The 24516-nt window shown below is 27.4% G+C and overlaps 3 protein-coding genes across 4 annotated transcripts; 2 read left to right on the plus strand and 1 right to left on the minus strand.

Annotated features, from left to right (window-relative positions):
* The first annotated feature begins 565 nt into the window (after positions 1 to 565).
* Positions 566 to 9138, plus strand: LOC135929363 (lysosomal-associated transmembrane protein 4B-like). 2 transcript variants are annotated; one of them, XM_065465905.1, is made up of 7 exons: positions 566 to 708; positions 768 to 990; positions 1056 to 1132; positions 1180 to 1308; positions 7308 to 7403; positions 8179 to 8271; positions 8494 to 9138. In XM_065465905.1, the coding sequence occupies exons 1-7, from the start codon at positions 619 to 621 to the stop codon at positions 8578 to 8580; spliced, it is 795 nt and encodes a 264-aa protein (XP_065321977.1). In that variant the 5' UTR covers positions 566 to 618; the 3' UTR covers positions 8581 to 9138. The 2 variants fall into 2 exon arrangements, with proteins under 2 accessions (XP_065321977.1, XP_065321978.1); XM_065465906.1 differs by having other exon boundaries at positions 1059 to 1132.
* A 393-nt stretch (positions 9139 to 9531) lies between these two features.
* On the minus strand, positions 9532 to 22654 carry LOC135929362 (malectin-A-like). Its single transcript, XM_065465904.1, has 6 exons — positions 22628 to 22654; positions 22185 to 22571; positions 20351 to 20527; positions 17557 to 17614; positions 17169 to 17457; positions 9532 to 10636 (listed from the first exon to the last, which is right to left on the minus strand). Exons 2-6 carry the CDS (start codon positions 22557 to 22559, stop codon positions 10540 to 10542), a joined length of 996 nt encoding a protein of 331 aa, XP_065321976.1. The 5' UTR covers positions 22560 to 22571; positions 22628 to 22654; the 3' UTR covers positions 9532 to 10539.
* On the plus strand, positions 12846 to 15860 carry LOC135930479 (uncharacterized). Its single transcript, XM_065467281.1, has 4 exons — positions 12846 to 13081; positions 13230 to 13929; positions 14032 to 14386; positions 15379 to 15860. The coding sequence occupies exons 1-4, from the start codon at positions 12846 to 12848 to the stop codon at positions 15858 to 15860; spliced, it is 1773 nt and encodes a 590-aa protein (XP_065323353.1).
* Positions 22655 to 24516: the final 1862 nt, after the last annotated feature.

Below are 24516 nucleotides of genomic sequence, written 5' to 3' on the forward strand. Positions count from 1 at the left end.
TAAAAAACAAATGTTTTATTAATAATAACTAATTTAAAATCTTCGTCATTTAGTATACTCAAGTTCATAGAACTATTCGTCCACTAATCGACGAATCAAACTCACACTCATAGAACTATTCTTCCACTAGTCGACAACTCAAGTTCAAAGAACTATTCGTCCACTAGTCGACGACTCAAGTTCATAAAACTATTCGCCACCAACGACTCAAGTTAAGTTCATAGAACTATTCGTCCTCTCGTCGACATTCGTCCGTCGACTCAAGTTGATATAATTATTCGTCTTCTAGTCGACTCAAGTTGATATAACTATTCGTCCTCTAGTCGACTCAAGTTGATAGACCCAAATAGAAAATTACAAATCAATTGTAATAAAATTAAATAATCCTATATTAAACTTGAATCTGTCGTTTTATATATATTAATATAATATATAGTGTAATAAATATATCATTATAACATGTTGAATATTCCTATTAATGTTTAAAAAAATACATAATTACTATATTTCCTCAAGGCTTGATATATCTATTGGCCTCTTAAATTTTGCATAAACAAAAGTAAATAATCGCCATTTTTATTTCTTTCAATTCTCCAAAAAAAGATAAATTACAAAATTATGAGAAACAATTTTGGTAGAGATAACAAGTACAGAACATTGTGCTGTCATGTAAAATCTGCTACCTTAGCATGGGGATTTTTGAATGTGGTAAGTAATTTATTTAATTTGTTTTCGTTGTAATATATTATATTAATAATTATTTTAAGATCTTACAATTTATTGTGTTAGCAAGCTTCATCATGGTGTTGATTAATCCTAAATTCACTACAATTAAGCATAATGACTTGTCAAGCGTTTTGGATGTTAATTTTAAATCCGATGCCACATTATCATCATTTTTCAATGATGACAAAGATGATATTTTTCAAGTGAAACAACCTAAATCTAGGGAACAGCTTTTTTCTATCAAAATTCACGATTTTAATATTGGTAAATAAATTAAATATTATTAAAATTTGACATTCTGCTAATAATTGAAAAATAAAAATCTGAAGAAGATGCCCATATTGGTTTGATTGTTACACTCTGTGCATTCTTGCTGACTTGGTTGCTTATCCATGGCGTCCTAGCTGTAAATTTGTTTATATATATAAACAAATTACTCTAAATTTTCATTAGGGGAAACCTGGTTACTTAATTCCATTCTTCTCTCTTCAAATATTTGATCTGTGCTTGACTGTGCTTACCTTCTTAGGATTTTATACTTATTCTCCTAACATGAAAAAATATATTTATTCAGATGTAAATGTAAGTGTTATTTGATTAACTTGATTTTATATATTTTTTGAAAAAAGTAATTTTACAATTTAAGTAACTTTACGTATTATATGATTAACTTAAATTTATATTTTATTTTTTAAAAAAATATTATTTTACAATAATTTGCCCATCATTATTTGCATTAGAAATGACTCATTGTTATGTAGTAACTTCCATTGTTATTATAATAAAAAATTTTTTTATTTGATTTTATTATTTTGAAATACAAATAAAGCATTTTATAGAATTCCACCCAGCAGTTTTATATATATATCAATAACACCTATTAAAATAAAATTAGTAATAAATATTGTATTAGAAATCATTTATAATCTTATTGACTATTATAAGATTAATGATATATTTTTTCTAATATTATAATAACTTTTGCAACTGGGGTCGTAAGAATAAGAATCTGTAAGCAAGGAAAGATGAGAATAAAATTATAAAAATGTAAATATTTTCTTTAACAAACCTGCCATATTTGTGGCCAAAAATTAGTTTAGTATGATATCTTGTTAATATTTTTATATCCTCCTTCTTGAATAATACATATATTATATATATATTCCCATTTTATATCAGTTATTAAATTAGATAATTTCTTATTCTTCTAAATCGTTGATTTTTTCACATTTTTTTTAGTTAGTGAAGTTTATTTATTGCCCCTGTTCTATTGGCCCTAGAGTGAGACCAGACCTCCCATTTTTGAGGACCTTAGTTCGGACTGGTTTGGTCTGTTAATTATTTTTAAGTTCCATATATATAATTTGAATTTTTGTAAGGTTTTATTATTCACTTTTCTAGGCTACTTTAGTTTTTTTATGATTCTTTTTCTTTATCATTTTATTTTTTACAATTCTAACTACGAAAGCAAAAAAGTTTATCAAAATTTTTAAATAAACTATTTTTATCATATTTAAAAAATTCTTATATATTTAATTAAAATGATAAAGTCAAGAATTAAATTAGGAAAATCAAAATATTTTTAAAAAATGACAATTATAAAAATTATTTTATTTATTTATTTTTTTTCTCTTTAGCTTTCACCTTTTCTGGTGGTAAGCTCCTTCAACATCTCTCTCCACTTTATGTTATTCATACAATCTCTTTTATCTATTTTATACTTCTTTATATTGGCTCTAACTTTATGGCCCCATTGAAGTTTTGGCCTTCCTCTTTTACGTTTGCCCATCACTTCCAAACTTTCAACTTTATCTCTAGGTTTAACTATAATTATACTTCAAGTATCTTTGGGTCTTTTATTTAGGACCATGGTTTTGTATTTTATTTGAGGGCCATATTAGTTTGGATTGTTGCCTTCAATATCCTAGATCAGCCATTAACTAATTTTTTCCGAACCAATAAATATCCTATTACCAAAAATTTTAAATAAATATTAGATGATTTTCTGGCTTAAAATATTTAAATGTAAATATGAAAATTAATAAGTGAAATTACCAATATGCTTAATTAGGCTTTTTTCCAAAAAAAATAAATAAATATTAACCATTTTAAATTTACATTCTATCTAATGGAAAGTAGTTGTGCCAGCATGTAGTAAACTAAAGCAATCAATTGCAAAAATAAGACAACAATGCACTCCAAGATATTGAAAAATTATAGTCACTAACTTTTTAAACTTTATCGAAAAAGAAGAAATAATCCAATCATTTTTTTAAAAAATAATTCAAAACTTTGCAAATTTAAAAAAAAAATAGATTTTGGACATGGTCCTAAAAAAACAAAAAGAGAATAAAGTATTAATAGCAAAAAAAATAAATATAAAATTCACACTTTAAAAAAACAAGAAATCCAAAATTAAAACAAAAATGTCACCTCCCTGTCAAAATTAGAACTAAATTTTTTTCAATATTAATTAAATAAAAATAACTAGTATAGTTAATTACTTTATTTTTAACCATATAAGTCAATTTTTCTGAAAGCTAATATTTTGGCCTGAAAAAAAATCTAACATATTAAAACACCTGAATGTTAATAGATTTTCTCTGATTTGCAGCTGCAGATTCAACCAATATTTAGCTATCACCTAACTATAGTAACTAGTAAAGAAAAGATCCAATCTGACCAGAATAGATTTAAAAATGGATCTGGGGCTTGATATATCTAAATTTATTTCAAAAGTTAAAGTATCTTAATAATAAAGTTAAAAATGTTTTGGCCATAATTTTTTTTCTATATTAAAAAGGCATCTTTGATGTTTTTAAATATATCCTTGATAAACATATTAATTTATTGGAAACAACATTTTGAAATAAAATTTATTATGCAGATTTTGAATAATTTGTATTTTTTATAATGATATTACCAAATTGTAGACATCAATTTAACGATTTTATTTCATTTTAATTATCATATATAAAGAATATTTATTTAGATTTGAAAAAGCATAATAAAGATCTATTCGAAGTGAACGCAGCTATTAAAAATGTTTTTATTGCTGATAAACAAAGGATTTTTCCAGCTAAAATCAATTTAAAAGTTTTGGGAAGATCCAAATCTTTTATTTTCTGAAATCTCTATCATCACTTGTCTTAATACATATGGCAAAATAATTAATAATTCTTTTTAGGTTGGACAAATTGTTGCTAGAGCCCTGTGTTTTTGTCCAAATTAAGAAAAATTTGTGTCAGAACTTGGACACAAATTTTTTGGCCCAGTCCAACCCGAGCCTGACTATTTTTAAAATTTTTCACCCTGTTTATTAAATGTAAGTAGTAATTTCTTCCGTGCTTCAGGGTTTTCATTTGGTCTCAAATACTTGAGGTCTAATCTTTTCAGAAATTATTTTTAAATTTGAATCCATACTTCAAACAATTTTATAAATAGAAAAAAAAATATTTATCTAACCTTGATATTGATAAAATTTGATATATTTAATTAATAGAGTTATAACCAATCACAATTCGCAATCACAGGAAATTGTTAATTTGGAAATGGAAATTACTTAAAATTCAGTGAGGTGCGTTAGAGGAAAAATGACACGAGATTCTGATTAATTTTGATAAAGCAAAATGATTATTGCGGATATAATGTTTAGTCTAGGGTTGTTAAACTGCTCGATTCGATTTGATTTTTAAAAATGGCCAACTATTTTATTCAGGAAAATATTACACAAGTTTCATGGTTTTTGGATGTCTATCAGCCAAATTTCTAGGCTCAGGCAATATTTATCTTGAGAAAATATAGTTAGCCATTTTGAAAAATCAGCTCAAATTGAGGTGTTTAGCATCACAAGTTGAGCCTTCAGATTAGGCAGTTTCTTAGCCCACATGCCCAAGAAAACAAAGTTTTCGATTCTCCTGAGATATAGCAGGCTTTGCATAGCTCATGCAGGGCTCTCAATCCTGATAATTGATAAATATACTTTCTAGCTTCATCTTGAGATAATTTGATTCTGTTGTCATCTTGGCAGTTTTACAACTGCTAGATTTACCATATAAAGGTGGCAGGCCCACATGCCCAAGAAAACAAAGTTTTCGATTCTCCTGAGATATAGCAGGCTTTGCATAGCTCATGCAGGGCTCTCAATCCTGATAATTGATAAATATACTTTCTAGCTTCATCTTGAGATAATTTGATTCTGTTGTCATCTTGGCAGTTTTACAACTCCTAGATTTACCATATAAAGGTGGCAGGCCCACATGCCCAAGAAAACAAAGTTTTCGATTCTCCTGAGATATAGCAGGCTTTGCATAGCTCATGCAGGGCTCTCAATCCTGATAATTTATAAATATACTTTCTAGCTTCATCTTGAGATAATTTGATTCTGTTGTCATCTTGGCAGTTTTACAACTGCTAGATTTACCATATAAAGGTGGCAGAGATAATAAAGTCAAATTTATTTGATTTTATTTAATTAAACAATGTTCACGATAAAAATTTGTATGCAACATCATATAATATGTTAGAGTTAGGTTTAGGAATAACTTGAATCACTGTCATAAATATCCTGGATAGAAAACATCCTTTCCCATTATTGTTTAATAATTAGTTATTAATTAAAAACAAAAATGATTTTTTTTTAAACCTAATTTACCATTTTGCTTATAATTTCTTCAATAATTAACATGACTGTTCTGCATAAAATATCTTCATTAATAATATATAAGAACCTGATGCTACTATATATGAATGTTTTAACAATAAAAGGCTTTTTTTACTGATTAAGGCTGCATTCAAAGTGAAGACAGATCCGTTTTTTACATCCGTTCTGTCAAAAGTCAACCTCATTAAAAATGATATATATTGATTTTCATTTTTAAAAAATTATAAGTAATGTTATAACGCTCTATAAAATTTGCAAGATCAAAAAGTAAAATGTTTTGACTTCAAAATTTGCCCAATCCGTTTTTAAGATGGAAGGTATCGGAACGGACACACTTTGAACATATATATATCATTTTTAATGAGATTGACCTATGATGGAACAGATGTAAAAAAACGGATCCATCTCCACTTTGAATGCCGCCAAAAACCTGCAAGATGCATCTTTTATAATTTTTAAAGCCTGACCTGGCCCAACTTCTTAAATTAATTTGTCTGGCATGATCTTAAACAAGATTTACTCCCTAAGATATATTTGTTCTTCTGAGTGGTTGCATTGGATTTATTTTAAAAATTTAAGCTTGGTCCGATTTTTTTTTTAAGAAAGATTAGGCCCAATCCAGCCCTAACCTAAAATTATTTTTGAAAAATAGGCCAGACCTCAAGGCCATTCTTGCCGGGCCTTGAAATGCAGGTCATTATTCAAAACTATTAATCAATTGTAATGGTTTTGATAAATGGAAATGTTATATAGCCCCTCTTATCTATATATTAAAAAAAATTTGAAAAAAAGTATTTAAATACTAATTACCGAGACGATTACTTTTTTGCGTACAATATCTAATTAATCCTACTCTAAAATATTAACAATTACATTTAATAATATGGTGTCAAAAATTTTTAGCCCATTTATTTTCTCTGAGGTTCCATCAGATATCATTAATTTTAGTTTTCTACAGCATTATGAATTATAAATTTCAGCATAATTGCATTTTAAAATTCATTATATCATGGACAAAATTTCAAATAAATCTCATTTAAAAAAATGGGGAAATTATATTTATATAAATAATTATTTTTTTATAAATTATTATTATATCCCTTTTTCAATGCTAAATTATTAGATAAAAATTAAAATCAATAAGAAAAATAAATTTTTTTTTGTTAAATTTTAAAATATATTATTTATTTACTTATATTTTACATCAATAATAAATGTTTAATTAATTTTCTCAAAAAATGTTGTGAGTAAATGTATAAAAAAAACTTATAAAAAGCACTTTATATGAACGTGTTTTCATTTGATATAAGTCTTTTATTGTTTAAGATTATTTAAAGGTAAGTAGTTGATTTTTGAGTTATATCAAGTGTATTGATAAAGAAAATTTATTTTAAGCATATTTTCAGAATACACATATACTTTTAAAATCAATTATAATTACAATAAAATGTTTTTAAACGAAAAAAAAATGCCTTGTATTACATTAGAGATTTTTAACTTTTCCCCAGTCAGCCCTCATTCGACATTAATAATATTATATCAAATTTACATTATGGGCTTGCTATTTTTTGAATTATATGCTTATTTAAAATAGTTATAAATCTTCATTTGGCAAGATATGGGCATGGCTTGCCTAAGAATTATTTCAGGAAGGGTTCCACATACAAAATTGCTCTGATGCAGAACCTTAATTTGTTATGCACCCAACCAAATTTTACTTTATCAGTATTGATCGATAAAGTATTGCTTTGCAAAGCGTGAATCAACTTTTTAGTCTATGTCCTAACAAGTTGACTTAAAGTCCACAAAATAAAATAGCTTGTTAGGACCTATGCTTAACTTGTACATATTCACCAAATTTTAGTAAAATGCTACCTTATTTATCAATTGCAAATCTATGTATTTTATATTTATTTAGAAAAACCTACCATTCCAAGATGATTTTATGAAGATGAATTCCAACTATCTTAGCATCACTACCTTCATTCTCTTTCTAGCTATTGTGACATTTAAGGTACATTTTTTTTTACAAATAGATTTATAATTGCTTGCATATGTTTGCATCTTTTTACTTAGATGTTTTATTATTTTAATTGTTAAATTTCTATGCTTCATTTATAGTTGTGGAACAGAACAATTTAAACCAGGGATGAGAACCTGAACCCTAGATATTTCTCTAAACCCGAATCCTTTTTTTAAAATTTAGGGATCATGATTTAAGCCTTAAATTATATATTTAAAATAATGTAACATAAAAACACATGTAATTTTTGATTTTCATTTATGAAAGATTTCCTATTTAAAACACTTTTTGATCATTTTTTCGTGGAATCATTTTTGTTATATTTAAGAGCCAGCCATTTTTCGTCAAAATTTTTAAATTTTACCTAGCAAAAGCTGATTTTAAAAGTTTTTTATATATATAAATGATGGTAATATAATATAATATCTATTTTTTGGGATATTGTTGTTTGTGTATTATTAAATTGATAGTGAGACAAAGAGAAGTACAAAAATCACGAATCTATTATAATTACGATGATATAATATTTTTATTGCAATACTAAATAAAATAATCTTAAAAAAATGATGATTCTCTGTTAAGTTAATTATTTTAATAAGTCATTATTCTTTTGGTCTCCGAACCCTCAACCTGAACCGGGTTCAGAGATTTTCACTGAACTCAAACTCATTTTTTTTTGGAAGGAAGGGTTCACAGCCCTGATTTAAACTATTTATATATGCTTTAAAAATTTGAACATTAACATTTAAATTGTTTTTTTTTGTAGATGTATTTTATTCACGTGGTTTGGAGCTGTTACAAGTATCTTTGTGGCAGGAAAAGTGGTATGAACATCAATTACATCAAAGTAGAACCTGAGGTAAGAAAAATTTTATTGTTCAATTAGGCATTTTATGAACCCAGACCAATTCTCAGATTCTAACTGAACTCAACACCAACTGGTTTGGGTTTATAATTGTTATTAAATTTCTTTTTTATAAATTTCCGAACTGAAACAGCCTCGAGCTGACAATTATATATATTTGAAAAGATTACTATAGATAGATCAAATATTTTTATTATAAATTTATATATTTTTTAGACATCCTCCTTGCCCGACTATGAAACGGCTGTAAAAATGGCCCCTACGGATTTTATCATTCCACCTGTTCCAATTAACACCAACTAAATCATCATTCATCCTTTAATTTTTAAAAAAAATTGTTTTGAGATAATCTGATAAATGCCCTATTTACTTATTTTTATATTAAGAATTTATTTTCACTATTAATCTTAGTGTTTTACGTTATTCATAAAAATAACATATTAAATATTAATTATATCTAATATAATAATTGATGTCAGATTTATAATTAATATATATATATTTGTATTATTGTATATCCTACCTAATAATGTTTTTCATATTATTTTTAAGCGTTAAAATTAATTTTAGTTATAATAAAAATATAAAATAATACAATAGATTTTATTGTTGCACACAATTAATTATCTTCATTTTACATAGTTTATTTATATTAATAAATTTTTTTTATTACACACACCTAACCTATATCTAAATATAATTTATATTTTTCATCATAAAATAATTATTATTTCAGACCTTATAATATCTAAAAATTACTGATATTTTTATAATTGTTAATTCCCCCCTCCCAAAAAAAAGTTTTAATCATCATAATATATAGCTCTTATCTTTTAATAATAAAAAAACTGTTCCATTGCATTGGTGCTTTGTGCGCAAATTTTATTCATAGTTTTTTTTGTGTAACTTTAAAGCCTAAAATATTTTATAACAGTTACAAAAAACGAACATGCGACTGAGTGGATTAGATTGTAGCGTTACTTTTGAGATAACTTGGGATAAGAAATACTTTTGCTAATATAATTTGTTGGATGTTTGGTGTTTAAGCACATTGTCTCCTCCTATTGGATAACCACATGTCAGAACCTAAAAGAAGGTGTCTATTAAGTGTTAAGTCGGATTTTGAGTTATACATGAGTCAATATTCTTCTATGTAATATCAAAATTTTACCTCAATTTCTTATTTTAAATAAACTTGAAATCGACAAATTAAAAAATTTAATTTTATTTATAAAAAAAATTTATCCAAGCACAAATATCGATAGTAGTAATAATAACTATTTTTCAAATATAAAAATTAATTTTACAACAATTACATAAAGTATCGTATACATATAATAGATTTTACAATAAGGTCATTTTTTTAGTGTCAATATTTATATTTACAAAATCAAAAAAATATATCCCTTTTAGTTAAAATGAAATTAATTTCGTATATAATGAATAAATATTATAAAAAAATTTGCCTTTTTTAGTTTTTCACTTACCTATTATATATTTTATTGAAATAACAATAAAAACGATTTTAATTAAATCAAGCCTAGGGGCTTATAAATATATAAATTATTTTATAAATAATATTTGTTTATTGGATACTAAAAGTATTGAAAGAAATGCCAAAATTTCCCGAATTTGTTATAAACAAAAAAAATTAAGATGCTTAAATTAACTATTATTATGCTAAAAATTTAATTGTACAAATATTTTTTTACTATAACCGATAAATTGATATTTTAAAATAGTTCTCGTTTTAAATATATGTTAAGGTCAACGTGTTATTTTCTTAAACATTAAATCATTTTTTGAGCGCCTTTTTTTAAAAAATTTAAAATCCCATTTTTACCGGAAATGTAATTCCAATATGTTTGGAAAACCTACTACCCTCTAAATTTCAGACAATCTTGCGATGACTTAAACTTAAATTGCAAACCCTCGAGAGCCTCACTGCCCTTCTTTTACACTTTCTCTGTTTTCCCATATATTTTTTGTATAAATTTATCTCGAAGATTAATGGCAAAATTGTCATAAACATCATGGAATATATTTCCGATAAAATCAGAAAATTAAAAAAAATGATTTGAAATTGAAAATATAACACATTGAGGCTAATATATATAATAATACAAATAAAAAAAATAAGTTATAAAAAAAATTACGACTTGGAGCTGATTAGTTTTTGTTTTAGCGCGTTTTATCGGCCGAAAATTTAGTAATTTTTTTAGACGAAAGGAGGGAGTGTGGAATGATTAATTTATGGGCTTTTTAAATTTTGCACAAGAAAAATAGGATGGGCACGAAAGCTGCGACACATATAACCACTGGAAGCACTAAACTCGAATTGTCTTCATCGTAAGGGTTTCTGTATATTTAGAAGATAAAAAATTTAAGTTTTTAATATATAATTAAGTAAAATGCTCGATAATTTGATGGTAAATGTTCAATTTCATTTTAAAACAAGAAAGAGGGAGTTCCAATCAGATCCTTTTCAGACAGCGCACTTGTGAACTTAGTTTTAACATTTTCATAAAGGCAGAACTTGGTTGGACAAAATTTTCTTTACTTAGACTTTGGCAAAATTTTGTTCATTTTCATTGAAAAAAAACTTCCTTTTGTTTGAGCACTAATTTTTTTTGACTTTCCTTCAAAACTAGCTTAAATTTTAAAAGTTATAAAAATTATGCGGGCCTGGTCTGTATTTTAATTTTTTTAAAAACTGGGGGCTAAATCGCCATTATAAGCTATAAAAAAATTAAAAATAATATTTTTAAAAAATCCAGGCTGGGGACTTAAAAATATAAAACCCAATGTTGGGCCATAAATTTTTTTTAGGCTGTGTCCAAAACCTTAAATTAAAATATATAAAAAAATTTTGAAGAAAAAAATTAACATAAGCTATTTTTAATGTTCTAACTAAATCATTTTATCGTAATTTTACAAAAATTTATTTGTTTGGGTAATTTTTATGGAAAAAGCTAGTAAGTATCATTAAGATATATTATTTTTTGTACTTTTTTATAAAACTTGGATGTGTCCAAAATATTTGCGAAAATTTAAATGAGGTTTTTTTTTATTCAAAAAATTGGACACCTTTAAAAAAAATCAGAACGGGCTAATGGCTCAAGTTAATCTTATGATTGTGTCCAAAATATCTAAAAATTAAATTCACTTTTAAGTATAAAAACATAATCCTAGTTAGAAGAGAAGTTCTTTAATAGCCTATCAATGCATTGGGAATAATTGGAAGAAACCACTTGTCCGGCACCTCTTGGAATTCTGGAGATCAAACGAGGTTTGGGAAGGCCAAGGAATTGATCAATGAAGGAATTTGTGATATGAATGTCAGGATTAGATTCGAGAATGTTTGAAGTTGTAATATCATCACAATTTGATGTAGATGGAATAGATAACTGTGTCAAAGGATTTAAAAGGGAACTGTGAGGGATTGCTGGAAGAAGGGTAGAAGGGACAGAGCCAGAAAGAGGGCATCTTCGTCCATTCACACTATGGGCCCTTAAACGGCCATTTCCAAGTATTGAAATAGAATTTCTGCATTGAGAACAGATACTTCTATCCAACATAATATGTGTGTCTACTGTTTGGGTATTACAATTTTATCCTTTTTGGATGCAGGCACAGGGATTCGAACCGAACCCGAACCCGGAGAAGTGAACCCGGGTTTTTAGAAAAAAACTCTGAACCCGAACCGAACCTGAACCCCATTTATAAAATTTTCAAAACCCCGAACCGAACCCAAGAATTTTATTTGAACCCGGGTTCAATCGGGTTCAGTGTATTATTTAAAATCATATATTAATATATGTAAATACAAATATTATATTTTCAAATTTCCAATTAAATGAAGTCTTAATAAATTTTAAACAACTTAATTCATTTATGCCATTTTTAAATTTATACTCGATTCCTATTGGAGTGTTAAAAAATTTTAAACAATTGAATTAATTTACGCCATTTATTTTTAAATTTTTATCTTATTATTCTTAAAGATTATTAATTAGAAGAAAATGGTTAACAAATCAAAGTAAAAATTATTATATTGTTAATTTAAAAAAATTCTAAACATCTAACCTAAAAATTGTTAAATGTAGGGCAGTTTTTGTGAACTTATTAAAATGATTTTAAAATTTATATATGCTAATCATTTATTTTTGGTTCAGTTTAATTTTTACAAGATATTAATGAAGTGCATATTATAAATGAAATTAAATTTATAAATATCTCTTTTTTAATTCTGAAATCATTGCTATTTAAAAAAATTGTTCTCTTTTTATAGATTTAAGATTAAAGATAAAGTCATATTTGATAAGCATTTTACCTTTAATACAATAGAAAAAAAATCAATATGTTCATATTGCAAAGTAAAAATGTCTGGTAATCACTTGTCAAATTTAGAAAGACACCTGGAAAGAAATCACAACAATGAATATTTTCATTATTTAAATGAAAAAACCAAATATCAGGAATTGTTATTGACAAAAAAACCTAAAATTAATATAGAAACCTTTTTTCCAAAAAAGCATATAAGTATAAATATATCATCTAATGATTTGATGAGTTCTATACTAGAACTTGTTACTGTAAATGGCCGGCCTTTATCAATTATTGAAAATTCGGGATTTCAAAGAATTATAAATCCACTCCTATCTGGGCTCAATTTAGTTATAAACAAAGAAAATTTATCCAGAACTATTAATAAAACAGCCCAATCAATTAGAGACAAAATATCGAGAGAGGTAGAAGGAAAATTAATAAGTTTAAAAGTTGATGCAGTTCAACGACTAGATAGGTCAATTCTTGGTGTAAATATTCAATTTATATCAAAGTCCATTATAAATTTGAGGACTCTTGGAATTGTAAAGCTGAAAGAGAGATGTACAGGAGAATATATTAAAAACTTTACTAAAATTTAAAATTAATATTCAACAAATATACAGAATTACTTCTGATAATGGTTGTAATTTTTTAAGAGCTATAAAGCTCCTGCAACCTGAAACTGATTATGATATAAGGAGTGAATCAGCAGATGAGGAAAATATGGATGTAAATGTATATAAATATGATATTGATGATATACAAAATACTTTTTTATCAACTATTATATCCTATCCGATTTATAGTGTACGGTGTGCAGCTCACACACTTCAGCTGGCACTTCAAGATGCTATAAAATTATCACCTATTGTGGAAACCATTGCAAAGGCTAGGAGCCTAAATGTAAAATTAAGACATCCCACTTACCAAAAGTTATTAAAAAATATGAAACTCCCTAAGCCTGTGTTAGATTGCCACAGATGGCAGTCAACCCATGATATGTTAGAAAGGCTGATTTTACTAAAACCCAATATAGAAGATTTTTTTACAGAGCAATCTGGTTATTTATTGACTGAAGATTGGAAAGAGATAATAACGATTGTTGAAATTTTAAAACCGCTAAAAATCGCAACCAAACAATTCCAATCTGAACAGTTAACACTGACAGATTTTTATGCAGCATGGTTAAGATGCTGCATCGAACTGGAAAAAAATCCAAACCATTTTGCTCAATTACTATATTCTTGTCTTAAGAACAGAGAAGAAAGGTTTATAAAGAACGAAATTCTCTTAGCTGCCATATACCTGGACCCAAGATACAAGGTTAATTAAAAGCTTAGTAAATTAATTATTTTAGATTTATATTAAAATTGTTATTTTATGAAATATTTAAATATAAACAATATAAATCCTTAAATATTACAGGTATTACTTAGTGATGATGATAAGATTTGTGCGAAAAAACATCTTGTCAATTTATGGAGACGAATTAAAAGCTTAACAACGCCGATTTTATCTGATGATATTAGTTCCGATGAAGTTATTGAACAAGAAGATGATTTAGAGAAATTGATACAACTTAAAGAAAGGCAGGAGAAAATACTTAAAAGAGGGCCAAAGATTGCTGAGAAAAGTATTGGAACAATAATTACTGGATTTAGCGATTATAAAAGATTAGATAGGAAGGAAAATATTTTGCATTTTTGGGAGTCTGCTAAGCTGGAACACCCTGAATTATATATTTTATCTAAAATCTTATTTGCTGTTCCTGCAACCCAAAGTTAATTTTTCATATTTTCACATTAAATACATTTAACATAGGTTAGCGTTGAAAGATCTTTTTCACATTTGAAATTCATTCTTTCACCACATAGATCGAGGATGAGTGAACAACTCTTGGAAGATATTATGCTAATACGTCTAAATAAAATTTTTAAAATTGATACATGACTATATGCTTTGTATTTTTAACTATATTTGCCTATAAATAAAATAAAAAATTTATTTTTTATATCAAATTTATGTCTAGTTTTTTATTATGATTTAAATATAGAATTTTTTTTATCAACTCAAAAATTCTTGAACCCGAACCGAACCCGAACCAAACCTGGGTTCAAAAATATTTCCCTGAACCGAACCCGAACCGAACCCACCTTTTTTTTTATACCCCGAACCGAACCCGAACCGAACCCGGGCAAAAATTTTGTCGGGTTCGCATCCCTGTGCAGGCATTTAAGAATATAATAATTATATACATTCAATCTTTCAAATTAGCATATGTTCACCATTTGCCATGAAAGCAGGGATTTATCAATATAATTTTATGTATTCAAACTTTCAAATTAGAAGCTTTTGTTCACCATTTGCCATGAAAGCAGGGATTTATCAATATAATTTCATGTATTCAAACTTTCAAATTAGAAGATATCATTTATTTAATCTGTCCTGATTTATTACTATTGTACATCACCTGCCTTGAAAGCAGGAATTTATCAGTGTAAATTTTATGTGTTAAACTTTAAAAATTAGCAGCATACAATTTTACATTATAGACATAATACTATTGTAATTTGTGATGGAGTTTGATTATTTTAAAATTTAATCAAATCTCTTGTAATTAAATAACGCTAATATGTATTCATATATTCCAAAATTTTAATAATTATCATCTGATTTTGAATTTATAGATATACAGAAACATAAACTTAAATGTTTATAAATATATTGGAACTATAATCCTGAAATAAATAATTTTCCCATATCGGAATAAAGTTGTGATGATATCAACTTCAAACATTCTCGAATCTAATCCTGACATTCAAATCACTAATTCCTTCATTGACCAATTCCTTGGCCTTCCCAAATCTCGTTTGATCTCCGGAATTCCAAGAGGTGTCAGACAAGTGGTTTCTTCCAATTATGCCCAATGCATTGATAGGCTATTAAAGAACTTCTCTTCTAAGGATGTGTGGTCAGCCTTCCTTTTATTTGGTCACAAATCTTTCCAAATTCCTGCAGCGAATGGTAATTCTTTCACTAGGAATATTAAACTAGCATCTTCTAATGCTAATTATGAACCACATAATATCATAACTCATACCTGCAACAAAAAACAATACGATTTAAATTTCAAGGTGAAGCTAATCGATAACAAAATTAACAATTCGGACATTAATGGTGTTCACACACTTTCTCTTGCACTTAGGTCAGCTGGTTCCTACCTCAATGGAGCCTTCTGGCTTATTTTCCGATAGTAGGCGTACTGATGGGGTCATCTCAAGAAAAGTTTCTAATATGGGATTTCTCTTGTCCGGACACTAACCCCCCCTCTAATTTTAACAAGGACGCTAGGAACAGAGCTCAAAATTTTTAGATCAGCAAATACAGCGTTGATTCCTCAAATTACATATTCATACCCATCATTTGCTCCACCTTAAACTTTTTTAAAGACGTTGGCCGCCTAATCAGAAAAAAATCTGGGGAGCCTCGCGAAGGTTTTTACTTAAGGCAGAGGATCGCAATAGCCATTCTTAAGGCTAATTATGTTTGTTTTATTAATTAGATCTCTCCTGATGATTATTAGGTAAGGAGGTTTTGAATGATTGTGCTGCTTTCGCTTTTATTTATTTTGTATTTCACATTATTTTATGATCTATGCCTCATTGTCCTTTTGTTATCATGATTTTTTTTTCGTAATCGTACACTAATTATACCAATTACATATTTTTCATTTTATATAACTGTGTGATAACAGATTTTGTCAATAGTTTTATAATTATATTTTACTTTTATTAAGATAAATAAATAAGATATCATTAATATTTGCCAAAGTTTTAAAACTTTGCAAATTTTTAATGGATCTTGTAACAAGGTTTGAATATTTCACTAGTAAAAATAGAAGGTAAAAGTAATATGTGTTCCAAAAGTCTACAATATTTTCGTTAAATGAGACTTGATATCTTAGTCGACCATTAAAATAATAAAAGATTCCCATCATAAGTAATATAGCACTAGGGATTTGATATGGAAGTTCGGTTTACTGCAGGTTGCTGTTCATTCTCCAAGTATTTTAGGTCTAAAAAGTCCCTTAAATATGGTTTCTATCGAATCTACTTAGGTTTAATATTGAATGATATAACATCTAGCATTTTCGATTAAAATTCAGGGAAAGGCTTCCATCCCTTTTAAAAAAACGAGGGGAAGGTGGGGCTATTTACGGAAGATCTTTATTGAAATTAAAGGGAAATTTGATTTCCATTTTTTGGCTAATTTTTGTTGTTTTGTTTTATTTGGATGATCTAATTAGTCATGCGCATTGGCCTGGAGGGTCGATAAAGATTAAGTTTAGAAAATTCCAAGCATTTTATTTTATTATGTCTAAAAAAACGGAAGGATTTTGAAACTGAAAAATGACTTAACCAACATCATATATTATAAGAATTTTTCTATAACTCCAGCTAAGGTCTCTGCAGAGTTTCCGTTTCTAACTATTCTAATAGAAAACGATTAAAACAGGCACATGTCAGAAGGGGGGAAAAAAGAAGTATATTTTATTAAATTACATAACAACTGGTTCGTTTTGGCTAAAGCTTTCATCCTCTTTCTGCGAATTCCCTTTAGAAGATCTTTTCAGCAAATCCAGTTTACGATTCTTTTCCCTTTCTATGATTTCCTTCCTGGCCCTATCCTCCTTCTTGTGTAGATTGGTAATATGAGAAACGTCCAAGTTTTCTTCGTCGTCGTCGTCATCATCATCAACTTCGTCTCGATCATCGTCCGCTTCCCGTTCTTCCGCTTCCTCTTCGTCTTCCCGCAAAGAGCCTTCCGAAATGGGCGGTAAAGGTGGAATGTCTTAATAATATTATAATTAGGTATATATATATATATATTCTTCCCATATGGTTTTTAAATATAATTAATCGGTCATCAAGGCGACATTCGTTTTATTACCTTCGGGTTTTCCTTTCATCACGTAAAAAGCGTTGAGTTTCGGATTATCGTATTTGGTCTGTAAATAAATAATATTATTTGTATATATATATTATAACTCTAATCCCCTCTCTTAGTGTTGTTAATTGGTTGGTTGCGTTGAAATCCAGACCAGAAATTTCGGTCTATAAATCGACTAAACCATGAGCATGTACCCCGGGTCTAAACCCGAGTGTCTGGACCCCGGAGTTCGTGTTCAGAGCAGATCTGAGCACAAAATTGGATCGTCAATTTTACGAGTAAGCAAATTAACAACACCACCTTCTCTACTCGATTGTGTCGGTCCGTATTATGTTTCGTTTAACATTTAAGTTCCCTGTGGATCTACGGGGTCTCGCGTGTCGTTAAATTATAATAATATTTGAAGATGACCATTCATCATAAATTATAATCTCGAATCTTCGGTAGCTTCTACATAAAATCATAAGCCAACTGAGGGACGTGAGTGCTGTCAAACCTCTCGCAAACAAAGATTCGATTCAGAAAATAAACGAAAATAAAGTAATTTTCAAATCAGGAGACAGCCCCCACCCCTTACACCATATAGAGTACATACATTTTGTCACGTGAGCACTGGAGTGTTTTAAGAGTGATTTGAATCGCGCGAATAAGCGATAAAAATTTAGACCATCTTTTTTTTTGCGCCGCTAGGAATGCATTTAACTCTAAATAATTTATGATCATTCTCAGAAGCGCCCTACAAATTCGAAATACTCTTCTGACCGAACCCGTTTCGAAATGTTATTTTTGATATCCTAAGCCAGGTTCCGAAAACCCCGACTCGCCAAAGAGCTTTATCTGGAGGACGCGAAATAATTTAAGCGATTGTTCAAGGAGAGATATTTTATGTCGATACCTTATTTATAAAGGATCAAATTTAATTTGACTCAAATAGTTTTATCAAGAAACCGGATTTATCGTAACGAAAAGTTAATACTAGATATTATTCGGATATTTTTATTACTGTATTAAATCACCTTCTCAGAGGACGCAACTTCTCTTCTCTTCTCTTCTCTTCTCTTCTCTTCTCTTCTCTTCTCTTCTCTTCTTTAAGGGGAAAGCATTTACTTCAAGAAAGTTTACGTTACCATATGATTTCGGTTACCCAAAATCAGAGAGCTAAAAGGAGGGAAAACTTTCTAATAGGGTAGACTGATTGATTATTGTTAGGCAAAAATTATTTTTATAAGAGGAAATAATCAAAAAATTTTGTAAAATAAATATTATTTTTTTTTTCGATATTTTTGTGCTGAGATTGTCAAAATAAAAAAAAAACGTTTATGAATATTAAAAAAAAAATGTAAGAAATATCATTTTGTTAATGAGGGGATGGGGGGGGGAGTATTTGCTGTTTGCAATAAAAAACAAAATTTAAAATATTTTCATTTCGCCTTCTTTAAGCTGATTTTAAAATTAGTGACACGAAGTCTTGGTATAATTGCGAAATGGCCTGTTTCTAGGAAACCATATTTATTGATTTGAGTAGGTTACAAGATGAATGTAACAAATTTTTATGATAATTAAGAGATATATATATATCTAGGGCTGTGCCAATCGAATCGGCACCGAAATTTAGCTTTTTCCAAAAAGTATCCGATCGGAACGGTATTTAAAAAAAAATGATCCGATACTTTAAAAAAAATATTTTTGCGTTATTTTATGATTTGTTATATAATTTTTTTTTTTATTAATAAATTAATGCAAACTAAAATACAATTTATTTTGTTATATTATCAACAACAAGAAAATGATTTTCAAAATGTCTAAGGAGTCACATTCTCAGCTGGTTCTTGTTAAAAGGCTCGATTTAACCAACTTTTAAAAACAGTGAAAACTCAAGATTTTTGCCAAAAGTAAATTACTCAAAGCTTATATGATCTTGCTCCAACAGATGGAAGAAAGTTCTGGAACTTCTCTTAGCCAAATGAGGCTCGGGTGTTAATAATATCTAGACTTAAAATTTTGATTTAGCCCATTCTTAAAAAAAAAATCGGCTAAAATGGGGGCCGTTTAAAAAAAAACGCTAACGTTCGCCGCGTGAACATCGCGAAAATTTTAATCGCGATTATTAACTTTCGGGAGAATATAAATAAAAAAAAATAAATAGCTCTTGTTACGTTTAAACAGTGGGTTTCGGTAGATAGAACAAATTGACGAAATGAAAATTTAAATAAATCGGAACAATTCATTGTAAATCATTTTAAAAATTAAATATATATGTGGCAACAAAATAAAAAAATAAATAGCTCTTGTTACGTTCAAACAGTGGGTTTCGGTAGATAGAACAAATTGATGAAATGAAAATTTAACCGAAAAATTCTTGTAAATTATATATACGTGGCAGCATCATTTCAATATGTCAAGAATTTTGAGTGAATGTTAGTTAGTATAAAAAATATCGGGTGAAATATATATATCATTTTTTAAAATGATGACTTTAAAAAAAATTTCTACTTATTGCCTAATTAGATCCCAAGGAAGAAGGTTATAGATGGTTAATTTATCCACTTCTTCTTATATTTTTAAAAACCGTTTGCCGATTTATAGTTAGTTAGAGAAAAGTAGAGAAATCCAAGTTTCAGAAGACTATTGCATAGCTCAAATTTTAGCAACTAGAAAAATTATCGACCCTGAAAGAAAGAAAGTCGGTATCAGCAAAAAAATGGAAATATCCGTGCATTTCTGGTCGATATTATAAAGGGTATCCTGGATTATTGTTAGCCAAGAATTCCACATAAAAAAAATAATGATTTACCTTCTCCAATGTTAGAGTGATAGAGCCATCGATATCGATTTGTTTGTCGTTGACTAGAAGTTTGTTGCGCGATATGGTGAAGGGAACTATCTCATCGTGAGCTATACAGAAGCCAGCCCGGTCATAAATATCAAGCCCAGATACCACGTTTTCGTCATTCAGTAATATGTTAAAAATCTAGATAATTTAAATAGTGGGGGGTAAAAAGAGCAAATTATAAAAAGAGGAATGGACCAAGTAGCACGCTATTAGCTACCTTAAAATCAACATTTAAAATTTTATTAATTATCGAAGAATGTACATTGAAATTACCTTTTAACCATTTGATTTTTCATATATATTTTGAAATTTTGGAAATGGAAAACTTATTAAAAGGTTTCGAAAATTGCATTTTCTTCTTGCGTAACTTCCGCATAAATTCATATTCTCATCTGAATCTGTCTCATGGACTTATTACCTCGATATCCATTTTTCTTCAATAATTTTAATATCTTATACTTGTTGTGATAGATGAATAATTTTAAACCAAAATATGTCTTATTCAAATTAGAAGAATTATTACGATATTACTTAATTTCATATCATGTTATAGGGACTATGTAAATGAGGATATTTTGAGAAGATGTAAATTTTAAAGGAAAAATATATATTTGAGATTTTGTGGATATAATTCACTTTTAAATTTTTTGGAATATATTCTCTCTTTTTTTTATAAGTTTTTATTATAATCTTTTATAATTTATTATTTTATAATTAATGGAGGTGAATAAAAAGAAAACATAAATTTTGTTATTTTGTTTCAATCTTTGTATCCTTCATTATTCAATCAATCATTTGTTTTTTTTTATATTTAGATTCAACTGTTTATCTTCTACAATTAGTGCTCAAATAATCCAAAATTTTGATTTGGGAAAAATTTACAACCTATTTAACCATATCATTTTCATTTAATTTCAAGTATGGTGTTCAAAAATCAAGTCTTTGATTGAATTATCATGAAATGACTCGTATAGTTGGCATAATGAATAAGAAAAATTGACAGTAAATGCATTGCCTATTCTTGGTGATCTTAAATGATTTAACAATTTGTAATTCCCAAACTTAACATTTAAATATTTAATCATGGATCAAACCTACATTTTCAGATTTAATATTATTAATGCAAAAAAAATTTAGTAATATACTTATATCATTAAAAAAAAGTAGGAACTAATTTTGTGTATGTCAATAGATGTTGTAAATGCTTAACATTGTTTATATTTGTTTTAATAATTATAAAAAGATATTGTATAATTTTCCTATTGGTCAAAACTGATTAGTCCAAAACAGTGACATTGACTCTTTAATAATGTTTACATATCTTACCTATAGAAGCTCAACAAATGAATGGTCTTTTAACTGCAATTATTTATTTGATAAATACTACAATAATGAATTAACTATATTTTATGGCATAAACAATAATTTGACATTTCTTAATACTTACATCAACACTAAGTTAAATCATCTAATGTTTTATTCCTTATTTGGAATGAAGTCAAAGGAAATTTATATAAAAGGGCCATGTCACTTTGATATGTTAAATAAATTGATATCATTATTTAATCAATCAGATTTTTAATTTCTCATGTAAAATAAATGCATATGAATTTGTAATGTAATAAAAAATATTATTAATGCTAAGCTTATATCATAACATGTAAATCATGATCATCATATTTAAAAAAACAACTTTTTAATCAATTAAGTAATACAAATAAAAAAATTTATAGCCTAGTTTATATAATTTCTTTAATAAAAGAAAATACCAATAATATTCTTATTAAATTATAACCTTCTGATATGGTTTAGTAAAATATATTTCACTAAATTTTAGAACAAGAACATAATCTCCATCTTCTTTAATAGGTATATCATAACCAAAGGATGAATGATGATATCTTTCTGATTGGTATAAAATGGCATCATGCTTATTTACTCTATCAATTGGCTTTTTTGATATATAATCTATTCCAACTTTGCTAGGATCCTTCATATACTGAATACCATCTAAATCTACATGAGCTTCGCCGCCACAATTTATAGCATATACTACATTTTTTGGTACAATATCGCAAATAAACGTGGGAAACGTTATAACGAATATAAGGGCAAAGATATAGAGATGACTAGACAAAAGATAGTCAAAGTACAGATGTTTTGGTTTCATATAAATATTTATCTAAAATAATATTGTTTATTAATGTTAATTAAGGCACAGGGGAAAGAGGAACATACGTGTAAAAATAATTTAAAACCCACACATGTTTTTTGGACTAATTCTCGAAATTCAATTGAATTAAAATATCGAATTTTTAAATCAATTAAATTATGGAGCTAAAATTTCGAAACTTTGATGATAAAATATATAAAATTCTATAATATAATAATTTTTTATTTAGCCTAATATTAATCAGTGTCAATATCTGACATAAGACGATGCTAGAATGTCCGAGTATTATACACAGGAAAATAGCTCCATTTTAGTTCGTAGTGTAACTAAGGCAGAATAACAATAAACAAGAGGTACCATTAAATTACTATGAGGAAACCATGACTGAAGATGGATAGCATTTAATAATATTGCTCAGTCGTAAACACCAGTAGTATCTACATAATAGGGGGAATCAAACCTCACTTAAACTATATCTACCCCCTCCCCCTCCGAAAAAAGATTTTGTCAACTTTAGCGGGGATGTTAGTAATTTCGTTCCTTTTATTCAAAAAAGGTACTACCTAATATTATTAGGAATTTTTAAAATTCATGGTAAAGAACTGAATGAATAGCTTTATGTTTATTAAAGATTAAGTAAGCTAGGTAAAGGCAGCGTCTACATGAGCGGGAGGGGTAGGAACAATTTGCATCCTATTTTTTTGAAGGGGTAAGGGGTAAGCTGCTTTAATGGGGGTAGGATAAAAATTTTTGGGGGGTTATCTATTAAATTTTGAGATGAAATAGGACAAAATTTATTGCTGTAAAAATTAATACTTTTATTATAGTATTATTATAATACAATTCATCGACCAAATCTATATATTGCAAACAATCATACACATTGTTTTCCAAATAAACTATCCTTTTAAATATAATTTAAAAGGTTTAGATATTTCAGCAAGCTCATAATGCCATAATAATTAATTCGTTGTAAATAATGGAGGTTTTAATTAAATTTATTATCTAAAAAATATATTCTTTATATTCACAAAATATCGATAGTTGGTAGTAGAGATAGATTGATTTAAGTTATACTTTATAAATTCTTTGAAAAGAGTATCAATAAATAAATAGGTGAAAATAATGATAAAGAGACCGCCGCCGATGGTGGCGGAGATTTTTAGGGGGTAGGCAAAGGTTTTTGAAGGGGGTTTGCATCCAGTGAAAATCCTGTCATGTAGAAGCTGGGTAAAGGATTGAATGAATTATTTTAAAATGATAAAAATTAATTAATAATTGACTAAAAACTTTATTTTAATACAATATAACAATTTAAATAAACAGAATATAATAAAATTTCCAATGATGTTAAATAAATTTTGAGAAAATCAATAAAATAAAAAAATTGTCTGTAAAATATTAATCTAAACTTAATAGAATTTTTAAAATATTATCAAATAATTCGACCATATAACGTGTAACGTTATGATCTTATTTCAAACATTTTTTTGGGGAAAATTTAAGAAAAAAAAATTATTACTTAAACTCTAAAATATCCCTTAACCTTAATTATTTCTGTGATAATTAAGAAAAAATATTATAAGTTAACATTTCATTCTAATGGTCAGGCCTGGATATTTCGTTTGTACAAATTCTTTACGATTTATATTTTGGGTCCTGATCATCGGATCTCTGCTTTAAAGAAATATAAATATAAATCTAAAATTTGCTTTTTGAATTCACTTCTCGAAAGTTTAGAGGTTTCAAAGTAATTATCATAAATATCAATTAAAATTGAAAAATATATTTTTTTTAATTTTTATTGGAAAAGATGCTAGAGTGTAAAAAGAGGGGATATATAAAAATAATTAATAATTTAATGTTATACCCCCTTTTGAAAGTTAAACTATTTAAAAGTGTGATTGCGAATCTTATATTGGCTGATAAGATCCATTTTATTAAAAATAATACT

The sequence above is a fragment of the Gordionus sp. m RMFG-2023 genome, chromosome 5, assembly GCF_954871325.1.
Source record: "Gordionus sp. m RMFG-2023 chromosome 5, tfGorSpeb1-WG-v2, whole genome shotgun sequence".
Classification (NCBI taxonomy): domain Eukaryota; kingdom Metazoa; phylum Nematomorpha; class Gordioida; order Chordodea; family Parachordodidae; genus Gordionus; species Gordionus sp. m RMFG-2023.

Bases quoted from the DNA above. Each gene is read 5' to 3' on its own strand.
- LOC135930479 (XM_065467281.1), top strand. From the start codon at position 12,846: ATGAGTTCTATACTAGAACTTGTTACTGTAAATGGCCGGCCTTTATCA. The intron at 13,082-13,229 runs GTCAATTCTTGG...ACAAATATACAG, and splicing joins GCAGTTCAACGACTAGATAG to AATTACTTCTGATAATGGTT. The intron at 13,930-14,031 runs GTTAATTAAAAG...TAAATATTACAG, and splicing joins ACCTGGACCCAAGATACAAG to GTATTACTTAGTGATGATGA.
- LOC135929363 (XM_065465905.1), top strand. From the start codon at position 619: ATGAGAAACAATTTTGGTAGAGATAACAAGTACAGAACATTGTGCTGT. The intron at 709-767 runs GTAAGTAATTTA...AATTATTTTAAG, and splicing joins CATGGGGATTTTTGAATGTG to ATCTTACAATTTATTGTGTT. The intron at 1,309-7,307 runs GTAAGTGTTATT...ATATTTATTTAG, and splicing joins ATATTTATTCAGATGTAAAT to AAAAACCTACCATTCCAAGA.
- LOC135929362 (XM_065465904.1), bottom strand. From the start codon at position 22,559: ATGAAACCAAAACATCTGTACTTTGACTATCTTTTGTCTAGTCATCTC. The intron at 17,615-20,350 runs GTAAATCATTAT...ATTTATTTACAG, and splicing joins TCACTCTAACATTGGAGAAG to ACCAAATACGATAATCCGAA. The intron at 17,458-17,556 runs GTAATAAAACGA...AATATTATTAAG, and splicing joins GATGAAAGGAAAACCCGAAG to ACATTCCACCTTTACCGCCC.